The sequence below is a fragment of the Lissotriton helveticus genome, chromosome 8, assembly GCF_964261635.1.
Source record: "Lissotriton helveticus chromosome 8, aLisHel1.1, whole genome shotgun sequence".
In the NCBI taxonomy this organism is placed as follows: domain Eukaryota; kingdom Metazoa; phylum Chordata; class Amphibia; order Caudata; family Salamandridae; genus Lissotriton; species Lissotriton helveticus.
The window spans coordinates 36,634,438-36,646,910 of record NC_136069.1 but is presented as its reverse complement, the minus strand read 5'-3'; the positions used below and the strand labels follow the sequence as shown (position 1 = coordinate 36,646,910).

Sequence of the window (12,473 nt, the reverse complement as noted above, 5' to 3'; positions counted from 1 at the left end):
GCAGAGAGAATATCTAACGCAACTAGTGAGAGTTGAAGACGTAAAAGAGGCTATTCGAACTCTGCCGAAAGGCAAAGCCCCTGGCATAGATGGGTTCACCGAGAAATTTTACAAAGAGCATGCTGAGTTATTGGCCCCACAATTGCTGAAACCTGATTAGGCTCCAGAAAGGTGCGAATCGTATAGGCCGCTATCTCTCATAAACTTGGATGCAAACATTCTAGCCAAGGTGATTGCAATGAATGAATGAATTAATATAAATTTTGTAGAGCGCGAACTTAGCCCAGGGGCATCAAGGCGCTGCGGAGAAAGATCGAAGTCAGAGATGTTCAAGGTTTTTATGGCTTACAGGTTAGGACAGGTGAAAAGCCAGGTCTTCAAGGCCTTACAAAATAAGGAATGTGTTTAAATTGGGGAAGGAAGGGAATTCCACAAATTAGCCCCGACCAGCGAGAAAGACCTCCCCCCACCTGGCTTTCCTAATCCTGGGAACTGTTACCTGGTTCTTGCTTGCAGATCTCAAACCATTGCCGGGAAGGTATCTTTGAAACATTTTATTGATGCCTTCTGACCCCCTTTTATGGACGGCTTTGTGGACTAGGCATAGGGCTTTGAACACAATTCTCCTCCCCAACGGGAGCCAGGGCAGGCTTCTAATGGTAGCTGAAGCTGAGTGGAATTTGGGGAGACCCATCACCAGCCTAGCGGCAGCGTTCTGCACCAGTTGAAATCGATTTAGGAGCCCCTAGTTTAACCCTACATAAAGGGCATTGCAGTAGTCTAATCTAGACACCACAAGGGACAGCACTGCCTGTTTCCATGAGGGTAGGGAGAGAAAACGATTTCTTCCCAAAACAGGTGGAGACAGTTCTATTTATTTGTGAGCCAAGGGAAAGGGAGGAGTCAACAATGATGCTTAGATTATTGGCACTGATTCAGGGGCAAGGGCAGGATCCAAGAGTGTCAGGCCACCAACCTCGACCAGATATCCATCTTATCTCCAAAGATTAGGACCTCCGTTTTAGCCCCATTGAGTCTTAGGTAGTTCTCAACCATCCATGAAGCCACCACCCGCATGCAGTTATTAAAATTTACTGCTGAGGCTGAGACACTCTCAGTGATGGAGATCATGATCAGAGTGTCATCGGCGTAGGATAGCACTTCAAGGCCAAAAGACCTTACCACCCTGGTGAGCGGGCTACATAAATATTAAAAAGAGTTGGACTCAATGAGGATCCCTGGGGGACTCCACAAGACAATTGTCTAAGGGCAGAAAGAAATTGGCCCATCTTGACTCTTTGTGAGCGGTTCAAGAGGAACAATGAAAGCAGATTGAGTGTGGAACCCTCTTGCCCTATTTCCCGAAGCCTGCCAACCAATCTGCGAGGAGAAATCGTATCGAAGGCTGCCGTCAGGTCCAGGAGGATCAGTAGGGTGGTATGACCAGCATCAACCTGTTGTTGAATATTATTTAAAAAAACGGTTAACGCCGACTCAGTACTGTGTTCACTCCTGAACCCATGCTGCGAGCCATTGAGCAGTTGGTATTTCTCCAAGTAAGAACTGAAATGGCGGTTAAGATGTTTTTCCAGGATTTTAGCTGGAACGGGTCGGTCCAAAGAGGCCTTCTTTAATAGCGGTTTTACCACCGCCTTTTTCCATGCGGTGGGAAATTGGCCAGAGGAGATGACAGTATTAAGGATGGCTGTCAGGGGTGGTGCAATGGCCTTCTTCCCTAATTTCAGGATCTTAAGAGGACAGGGTTCGAGGGGAGAGCCAGATCTAATTCCACCTAACAACATCTCAGTATCCTCTTGATAAATAAGAGGAAAGGAGCGCAAGTGGCAGTCCTTCAGAGGTACTACCAAAGGATCCGATAGGGGATTTAACTCAGTTCCCGCAGAATTTGACTTCTCCAAGGAGGAGTATATGTCCTTAATTTTGGCATAGAAGAAACCTGCCATTTTATCACAGAGGTCCTCAGAAACCTCGGTGTTAACATTCGTCGTGGGGGCTAAAAGGGAGTTGATCATAGTGAAAAGTTCCCGAGGGGATCTAATAGATTCCGTCATCACGGAATAGTAGGAGACCGTTTCCTCATTAATAGCTTTCTTATATTCCTGTAACCTGAATTTATGCAGATCCCTTTCGACTGTGGTAGGGTCCCTGCGCCACTTTCTTTCCTGATGTCAGCAGACCTGTCTTAAGCTTTCTCAGCCTCTCAGAGAACCATGGGGCTGAAGAGCGCTTTCTTGGCACATACTGCTATTTTGAGAGGGGCAAGAGAATCCAGTGCTGTCGCCACCCAGTTGGCGAAATCGTGACAGACGGCATTGACATCTGCGTGAGGGAAGCAGCGGAAATTCCAGAGTTTATTAAGAAGATCCTCATAACTAATCCGTCTGGGGTCTCTTCAACTCCACTCCGTTCTTAAAGTTAGGGTCATGGTGAGATACCACCATTTCCATGATGAATGGGATGGCAAAATGGTGAGCCCAGGAGAGTGGAATGGGATCCATCACCTCTATCCTAGGATCATTGGAGAAAATCCCATCCAGGATATGTCCTGCCGTATGTGTAGGGCTCTTCACTAGCTGAGGCAAACCACAGGAGTCCATAACTTCCAAGAAGGCCTGCGTTTCAGGGCACAGGGTTTTCTCCAAGTGGAAATTAAAATCAGCCAGAAACGTAACCCTGGAGCTAGCTAGATAGGACTCTATTCGGCTACTGAAATTCTGGGAAAACAAAGCTCTGGGTCCAGGAGGCCAGTAGGTAACCACTCCAATGAAACTTTCGGTGGGTAACACTTTCAAAGAGAAATAGAGGGCCTGATAGGGATCTGAGGGAGAAGTGAGGGCCTCGGTAAAACAGGAATAAATGTCTTTATACATTACCCCTAAACCTGCTTGCCCTTATCACTATGTATGATATCTGGTAGCTGAGACTTACTGTTACTGATGTTCCTTTCATGATGTGTGATCTCTGGCAGCCCTGAAAGATACAGGGTTACTGGTGTCTCTTTTCTGCGCATGCTCAGTAAGCTGTGCCTCACTTGCGGTCATGAACATGTCCTGTTTTCTCTAGCTCTGCAACGAACTGGGTTGGGGACAAGCACCTTGCAGGTAAGAAACTTGTCAGGCCTTGAGTTGAGCCTCCAAAATAGGACTTAAACGATTAAGCTATTTGAAATAGCTCCTCCCCAGAAGGACAGTAGACATCTGATGGTGCATATATGGTCCACATATTTCACGCACATTCGGACTTGCCATTGTCTAATACAAAGCAAGCCCTAAGGCAATAGCCAATGAGCTTACAGCTGTTTTTAATCAAATATCGAAGAATATTATTCACCTATAAGCGAGTGGGTGGATAATCACCAGCCAAGAAGCAGCACTGGTGATAATACTCAACCAATAATAGGAGCTCCATAAGAATTTTGTTATTGTTGGGGGTTGCCATTGGAGAACGCATGATCTATACAGCAGGCCAGAGGCTGCCTCTGGCCCCAGTGATCAGTCAGTGCCACTGCAAGTGTAGACCATTTTCAGAGACTTGTTTTAGATCAAATATAGGACTACAGAGAACCGTATGAACAGTTGAACAAGAGAAAATATTTTCAAACATATACATTTATGTCAGTCAGTCAGTCAAAATACTTTATTGCGATAACTTAATATCATATAAAGACAATGGCAAAATACATATACAATAAATACATGGTTTAAACACAGTTAAAATACATACAGGGAAGATAAAAATCATACAAAAAGTCATACATATAGTGCAACATGCGAGGTACTAAGAGCCCCAGAATAAGACATATCTAAAACCAGATATGTCCCTGTTACAAGTCCTATTATAGTCACAAAGTGCCTTTTATAATACTAAGTTTATGCTATTGAAGGGGGATTATTATATTTTTTTTTAACCTAATGTTCCTGCTCCTAATGGCACTCACTAGGAAGCTAGCCACATAGAACATAATCCTAGGAGTCTGCAGAAGCTGTAAATAAATAAGAGCAGGTTTAACTTGAATAAATCCAGCCTCCTTTAGGATGGGCACAAGAAACTTCCTCCTCGCCTCTACGTAATGCCCACAGAACATCACTAAGTGCATAGTATTTTGTTCGGAGAAATGGTCACAGGAACATGGTAACGCCTTTTCTGGGGTACTCCATACAGGATAAAAACCAAGATTAAAATGTATCAAATTAAAACGAAACCGAGTTAAAATAAACCTGTGGTAAGGATGGGTCACCATGTTCAGGTAGCTTTCTGGGCCGTCAGGTATAGATAACATTAGACTGACCCTAACGCTTGGTTTTTTCAACTCACTCTCTTCTCTTTCCAGGGATAAAAGCTCTCTCATTGCACACTTTGTTAATGCAATATCTTTGGGTGTTATGGACTCTGTTACTGAGTATAACTCTGGCTTCCCCAACTTGGTGAAATTTTCCTTAATGTAAGTCAACCACTTAATGTTATTAACTTTATCCAAACACAGACAATCTTTCATGATGATATGATTTAGGGGAATATCTTTGTTAAGCCACATCCTCAGCCAAGCTACAAGAGGTGCTGTTTTTATCAAGTCTGTGATGTAGCCTTCCTCAAGTTCCAAGTGTACAGTGTAGGACGGAGTCGACTGTGGGACACCAAGAACAGATCTGAAAAATTTGTTTTCCATGGTCTGTAGGGAGTCTAGACCCCTGTAACCCCAAATTGAGCTGCCATAAGATGCAACTGAAATACATTTAGCCTTATAAATTTTCATTATGGCTGCGATTGGCCTGGCCCCCAGTTTCTTAGAGAACCCCTGGAGAGCTGAAGATGTTCTTGCTAACGAGATTACTCTATTCTTTAGCTGGGGTCCCCAGTTATCCTTTTCATCGAATGTAATCCCTAGGTAATGGAAGGAAGCTACTCGAGCAAGCTTCTCCCATCCGCAAAAAAAGGTTTTATGACAGTTTTTCCTTGCTGTGCTGCCCATAAGCATACTTTGGGATTTCTTCGCATTTATTTTTAGGTCAAGTGAGCCCATAAAGGTTTCAAAGGCATCCAAAAGACGTTGGAGCCCCACCCCGGTACGTGCAAGAAGTACCGCGTCATCCGCGTAAAGGAGAACAGGAATCCCCTGCTCCCCCACATGCGGAATGTCGAGGGTCACGTCCCTCAGGGCGGGTTCTAGAGCATTCACATATAATGTGAACAACAGGGGTGCAAGAATGCACCCCTGTCTGACCCCCTTTTCTGAAGCAAAGTCCTCCGTACACCGTCCACCCGTGGTGACTCTAATTTTAGCTGTAAGGCCTAGGTGCAAGTCTGCCAATACGTTAACTATTGTCCTGTCCAAACCCATTTCTACCAATATAGACCAAAGCTTTGATCTGTTGACCAGATCAAAAGCAGAGGAGAGGTCCATGAAACCAAGGTACATGGACCCCGCCTTGGCCTTGGTGTATTTCTCTACCAGCATATGCAAATTAAGACATTGGTCCTGAGTGCTTCTTTTGGGTCTAAATCCATATTGAACATTGGTCAGAATGCTTTTCTCAGTTGCCCACTCATTTAGTTTTGCTAATATGACTCTTCCTAAAATTTTAACTGATGAGTCAATCAATGAGATCGGTCTATAACATGCAGGATCCTGCCTATTTCCCTTTTTAAACACAGGGATGATTCTTGATGTTTTCCATGACTCTGGTATATTATCATGGCTTAAGGCATTACAGACCCTACAGAGTAATCTAAACCAAAAATTAGGGAAACATTTAAAAGCGTCAGCAGGAACACCATCAGGTCCTGGCGCCTTTTTTTCAGAGTACAATCTATTGCTTGTAAGACTTCTGCGACCTCAAAGTGCACTTGATTTCCACAGGCTATACGGCCAACCGGGCCCCCGGGACCTCCACTACTGTGGTCAGAATAAATGTCGCTAAAATGTTTTATGCAACCTTCATCAGGTATGTTAGTTTCTAGAGGAGTATTCTCCTCTCCTGTGAATAGAGGTTGGTTAACAATTTTCCAAAATTCTCCACTATTTTTCAATATCGCTGGGTCTGATAGTTGGGACCAAGCTTCATCTTTGATCTCTTTTTTCCTATCAGCTATGGCTTTTTTATACCGGGCTCTACAGGTTGTGATAAGGGCGGGAACTTTTGGGACAGCCTTCAAGGCATTTAACAGCGCACAATGTGCTTTTGAGCATCTGTTATCAAACCATCTTTTGATGGGCAGTGTCTGCATTTTTGGACCGGCAAGCAGTCTTTGATTAATCTTGCTGCAGATGCTACCAAAGGCAAGTACCACTTCCCTATTATGAGCCTCACTGGATGAACACACACCAACCTCATCCTCAGCGTCGGAGAGTACCTCTTGTACAAAAGATTCTGGAATTATGCTATCCCATTTCAATCTGCGACCCTGGTCTTTAACTTTAAGTGCTAACCTGTTGTCACGAGGACCATCTTTTCGCAGTATTAGGTCAGTATTTGCTAGATCCATGGTGACAGGATTATGATCGCTAAAAACAGAAACCACAGTTTTATACATTAAAACTTTACTTAGTAAACATAATGGTATAAATATATAATCAATAATAGAGCCATTGTCTGTTCCCTTAAAGGTAGGGGCCCTAACCCCCCCTCCCCACACCCAGACTCATATAAATTCCATCTTGCTAAAAAAAATTCTAAACATACCCCCTGTTTATTATGTTCAAGATGGATTGGCGAGCAATTAGGGGGGGATTCTTCTTCACCGCAAACACACATTAATGTACAAGGGTGGATATTAAAATCCCCCATAAAGATGATTTCAAAAGAATTTACATTTTCACTGTAGGCTGACAAAAACTGATCCAATCTATCTAGGCTATGCAAAGTACAGTCAGATGCGTTGGCATTATAAAAATGTATAAATAAAATGTTGGGATCTTCTGCTAATGAAAGTTCAACAATTAAACAGTGATCAGAGCCCGAGTCACATTTCTTCAGGCGACCTTTTATGTCTAGTTTAAAAAGACTTAAGAGTCCTCCCTTGGCTCTTCCTGCAACACTGGACACTGCTGGGATACAGAAGTAACTATACCCATCCAATGAAAAACTATTTTGTGTGTCCCAGGTTTCTTGTAATGCGATAATGTCGAACTTACTAATAAAATCTGACCATGCCAGGATTCCCACTTTTGCCTTAATTCCTGCAATGTTCCAAGTAAGTATACTAAATACAGGTACATAATGCCCATCATGCCTGTTTTGTTTGGGCGAGAGTCAATCATTTTGGTCCAAAAAGGATAAAGGAGTATAACGATTAGACAACAAAAGAGGTTGTGCAAAAGGATTTTGCTGAACTGGATGATTTACTGTATTACAGCTTCAGTCTTGGCCCCATCTGTTATCCGTATCCCAGTTGTTATCCCACCCTGGTGCAGGGGTCCTTGGGTAGGTAACATTCTGTTGTTCTCCATAGAAGAATTTTAATGTTAATGGGACGACAGTACCCTGTCTACGTTGGGGCGGGAGTAGATTAATAAGAATGTTTGGCAGAATGCCTGGGTGTGAAAAGCTCACTGCCACACAGTCCCCTTTAAATTTTTTGGGACGATTTCCTAACCCGGGAACCCTTTTTGCAGTCTTAATGTCCCGAACCAATTGCTGCTCCCCCCGGAGCTAACTTCATATTATTTGTTAGCCATTGTAATGCCTTATTTGAGAAAGAAATAGATGATTCAACTGTACCACCTTTTAGGGGGGGGAACATTGGCTAATACTAGTACAACTGGCGAGGCTTCAACTATGAATTGTAAAGGGTCCATTACCTGGGCTTGTACTGGGGGGATATTGACTGTTAGTAACCCGTCACCTTTACCAGCTATCTGGTTAGCATTCATTATCGGTAACTGCACTGGGGGGTTAGTATGCAACAGTTCATCTGTTCCCTCTCCAGCAACATTCCCCCCTGTATTGTTGCCCAAGTTAGCAACCAACGTGGTTATGTTTTCTACCCCCCCCACTACCTTATTCCGCAGTCCTCCCAGCTTTTTAACCTCAGTTTGCAGTTTATCTATTTTAGCTACTAGAGGTTTGATGATAGTTTTAATTTTACATTCAATCAACTCAGCAATTTTTAAAAACAAATCATCATCAACAATGTATTTTACTTTCCCCTCTCCATTATCCTTTAGTTTTGCCTTTGGAGTGGTTGCCCTCTTCCTCCTTGCCCCAGACCGCAGCCCTCCCCGCTTTGGCTAATTCTTTACACATGTACGTACTGGCCGAGGGGCCTGGTCTGTGGAGGACAGTTCTTCATCTGAAAGACACACCTGTACCTCCTGATCAGAGTCAATATCCATGTCATTTTCAGAGTCCGCAATAAGTACCTCGGGGACAAGCACTACATTCCCAGGTAAATCGCTCTTACCCTGATTAATAGGGAGGCTAGGATGGTCATCGGGATCAGTCTCCAGGGGTGGAATATCATCAGTAAGAGGAAGTATAGTAGGGCTCAGGCATCGTAGGTCTGGAGATTGGCTCAACCCCAAAGATTCTCTCCTTTGTATGTTTATTTTTTTCACAGTTTGGACCAAATAATTATCCATAGTGTTAGATGTGCTAACAACGTTTTTTTCGACATCCTGCCGCTATACCCAAAGGTCTACCACTTCAAGATTGAATATAGGGACTTTATCAAGAGCAACTGTGTCTTACTTGGGTGTTGGGGCTTTTTCGTCTCTCCGGCAGCGTTCCTGGCCCTGTCCCTGTCGCTTCCTGCCGATGAGGGCCGTAGAGGGCCCGCCCTTTGCCCGGGCTTAGCCCCGGGCGTCCCGCGCGCGTACCGCGAAGCGGGGTGCAGCTCTGCTTTTGTGCGCCTCCTGGCGCTAGCGCGGTGTCACAGAGCGCGCCGCCGCTGAGGCAGCCGGGAATTATAGTCCCGGGGCGGCGGCGCGGTTTGGCAGCGTTAGAATGACTCCTGGCGGTGGCGGCGTGCTCTCGTGTGGATGGGAGCCCCTGTATGACTCCTGGCGGTGGCGGCGTCTACTTAGGTAAGTGGCAGCTCTCCTTCCTTGTCTCCCCCACTCCACCGGGCGCAGCTCTGCTTTTGTGCGCCTCCTGGCGCTGGCGCGGTGTCACAGAGCGCGCCGCTGCTGAGGCAGCCAGGAATTGTAGTCCCGGGGCGGCGGCGCGGTTTGGCAGCGTTAGAATGACTCCTGGCGGTGGCGGCGTGCTCTCGTGTGGATGGGAGCCCCTGTATGACTCCTGGCGGTGGCGGCGTCTACTTAGGTAAGTGGCAGCTCTCCTTCCTTGTCTCCCCCACTCCGCCGGGCGCAGCTCTGCTTTTGTGCGCCTCCTGGCGCTGGCGCGGTGTCACAGAGCGCGCCGCTGCTGAGGCAGCCAGGAATTGTAGTCCCGGGGCGGCGGCGCGGTTTGGCAGCGTTAGAATGACTCCTGGCGGTGGCGGCGTGCTCTCGTGTGGATGGCAGCCCCGGAAGGAGGAGGAACAGCACCAACAGCAGAGCAGGATGGAGACGAGGCTAGTGCGCAGGCGCGGAAAAAGACATATAACTGCGCATGCTCAGAGAACATCCACAGCACGCTCAGAGAAAAAAATACTACATTCCGCGCACGCTCAGAGAAAATCCACAGTATTACACGAATGAGGAAAATACTACATTTGCGCATGCTCAGAGACAAAATACTACATTCCACGCATGCTCAGAGAAAAAAAACGCATTCGACGCACGCTCAGAGAAAAAACACTTCCATCCACGCATGCTCAGAGAAATCTGTTGTTGAGCGCATGCTCAGGCAGAGTACAGTTTCATCTGTACGGACAGCTCCAGCAGGGGGCGGCTCTTACCGGGGCGTTTTATGTTTTTTTTTTGCAGTTTTATAATTGCACAAACTGGACCCAAAGGTATCAGAGTGATTTATATGAGCCCCAGTTACACTACAGACGGACACGTTCGTTTTTAGGCAGGGAGAGATTGAGGGATTTGCCAGAATCACAGGATATTTTTGAGCTGAGACTCAAATCCTGTTCATCGGCCGGTCTAGTCGTTAGGCTACATCCTCAATCCTAACTCGGTTTGTTGTTGGTTCTGGTAGTGCTACAGTTTGTGTAAAAGACATGAAAGAAATTTATCTCAGCAGTTTTGCTCTTGTTTCCATTTAAAGTATTTTAGAACTGACTTGCATTGGATTTTTTTAGACTAGTTAATATTAGTTGCATTGAATTTATATTACAAATGTACAGATTTAAATGATATTTTTATACCTGCTAACCCAAGTGATCCTATGTTTTTTGCAATTTTATAACTACGTGATCTGGACACAAAGGTATCGCAGAGCTTTACACGCGCACCACTTGTATTACAGATGGACGGACTCATTTTTAGGCATGGAGAGATTACTGTCCAGTATCACAGGATATTGAGCCCCGCACTCAATTCCCCATCTTCAAAGTTGGGAGATAATAGTCCTTATCCCACATCCCGTCCACTAATTTCGGTCGTTATGTGGTTCTGGAAGTGCTACAGTTTATGTAAATAGCCCTGAAAGGCATCTAAACGCAGCAGTTTTGCCCTGGTTTCCTTAAAAAAGTATTTTAGGACTGACTTGGACTTGGAATTCTTTAGAGGAGTTTATATTTGTTGCATTAAATTTATATTAAAAGGTACAGGATTTTAATGATATTTGTATAGCTGTGTTGGTATGAAAATACAGAAAAGGGGGTGGTGATGAACAGAGTGCCTGAATTAAGCAGACCACTCTTACCCAGTCCAAAGATCAGGGCTTGATCCATCACCGTTTTTTAGCTCACTGCACCATCCCAGCTCAGAACTTGGCTATATGCAAATTAGTCTGTTCCTGTCCCAGTGCATGATGGGAACAGGGCAAACCAAACTACCAAGCCAATTCTTATACTGGGAAGGAAACAAGCTTCCGGGGACCGGTTTCTGCCATTTCAGGCATCGTCGGCCCGGCTTGCTTGAATCCTGATGGTGCAATGAGCAAGGGACTCACATCTGAGTATACCCTTCCACGCTTATGGTGGACAAAATGATTCAGAAAAGGGGGTGGTGATGAACAGAGTGCCTGAATTAAGCAGACCACTCTTACCCAGTCCAAAGATCAGGGCTTGATCCATCACCGTTTTTTAGCTCACTGCACCATCCCAGCTCAGAACTTGGCTATATGCAAATTAGTCTGTTCCTGTCCCAGTGCATGATGGGAACAGGGCAAACCAAACTACCAAGCCAATTCTTATACTGGGAAGGAAACAAGCTTCCGGGGACCGGTTTCTGCCATTTCAGGCATCGTCGGCCCGGCTTGCTTGAATCCTGATGGTGCAATGAGCAAGGGACTCACATCTGAGTATACCCTTCCACGCTTATGGTGGACAAAATGATTCAGAAAAGGGGGTGGTGATGAACAGAGTGCCTGAATTAAGCAGACCACTCTTACCCAGTCCAAAGATCAGGGCTTGATCCATCACCGTTTTTTAGCTCACTGCACCATCCCAGCTCAGAACTTGGCTATATGCAAATTAGTCTGTTCCTGTCCCAGTGCATGATGGGAACAGGGCAAACCAAACTACCAAGCCAATTCTTATACTGGGAAGGAAACAAGCTTCCGGGGACCGGTTTCTGCCATTTCAGGCATCGTCGGCCCGGCTTGCTTGAATCCTGATGGTGCAATGAGCAAGGGACTCACTCTGAGTATACCCTTCCACGCTTATGGTGGACAAAATGATTCAGAAAAGGGGGTGGTGATGAACAGAGTGCCTGAATTAAGCAGACCACTCTTACCCAGTCCAAAGATCAGGGCTTGATCCATCACCGTTGCAAGCCGCCTGATAACTGGAATCTCTCTGTACTCGGAGGACAGAATCCTTTTTGAGGAACTTATAATACAGATATACTCTAAACACTGCTCCTGGATAATCGGGACTTTAACCAAAAATAATTGGAGATCAACGATATTTTACTGATTTGGAGGACCTAACTACCCTACACACGAGGTTCCTTGGATTTGGGAACAGCACACGTTTTTTACTCAGTTATGTGCAATTGATAACTGATATGCCCTGATGAAGTCTTTGGTCTTGTCGACCTAGACGAAACACGTGTTGGCAGTGGTTGGCTTCTATCTACTTGGGTGAAGATTGGACTCCATCACATATGAAAATAAATGAAGAATTTTGAGAAAACATTGAGACTTTGGAATATGATATTTGGACTCTAATTTTGTTGCTTTGTTTAGCTCAGGATATAACGTGTGTTTTATAACCGTTGCAAGCCGGGCCGAAGAGGCTGAAATGCCAGAAACCGGTCCCCGGTAGCTTGTCTCCTTTCTGGTGAAGAATTGGCTTGGTAGTTTGGTCTGCCCTGTTCCCATGATGCACTGGGCCAGGGACAGACTAATTTGCATATAGCCAGGTTCTGAGCTGGGATGGGGCAGTGAGATAAATAA

The 12,473-nt window shown here is 45.3% G+C and overlaps 1 protein-coding gene across 1 annotated transcript in view; it reads right to left on the bottom strand.

Annotated features, from left to right (window-relative positions):
* Positions 1-12,473, bottom strand: part of LOC144773691 (uncharacterized) — a 134,748-nt gene that overhangs the window by 11,905 nt on the left and 110,370 nt on the right. The window contains 2 exon segments of the mRNA XM_078658840.1: positions 4,336-4,645; positions 6,349-6,523. Coding sequence (XP_078514966.1) covers positions 4,336-4,645; positions 6,349-6,523 — 485 coding nt within the window.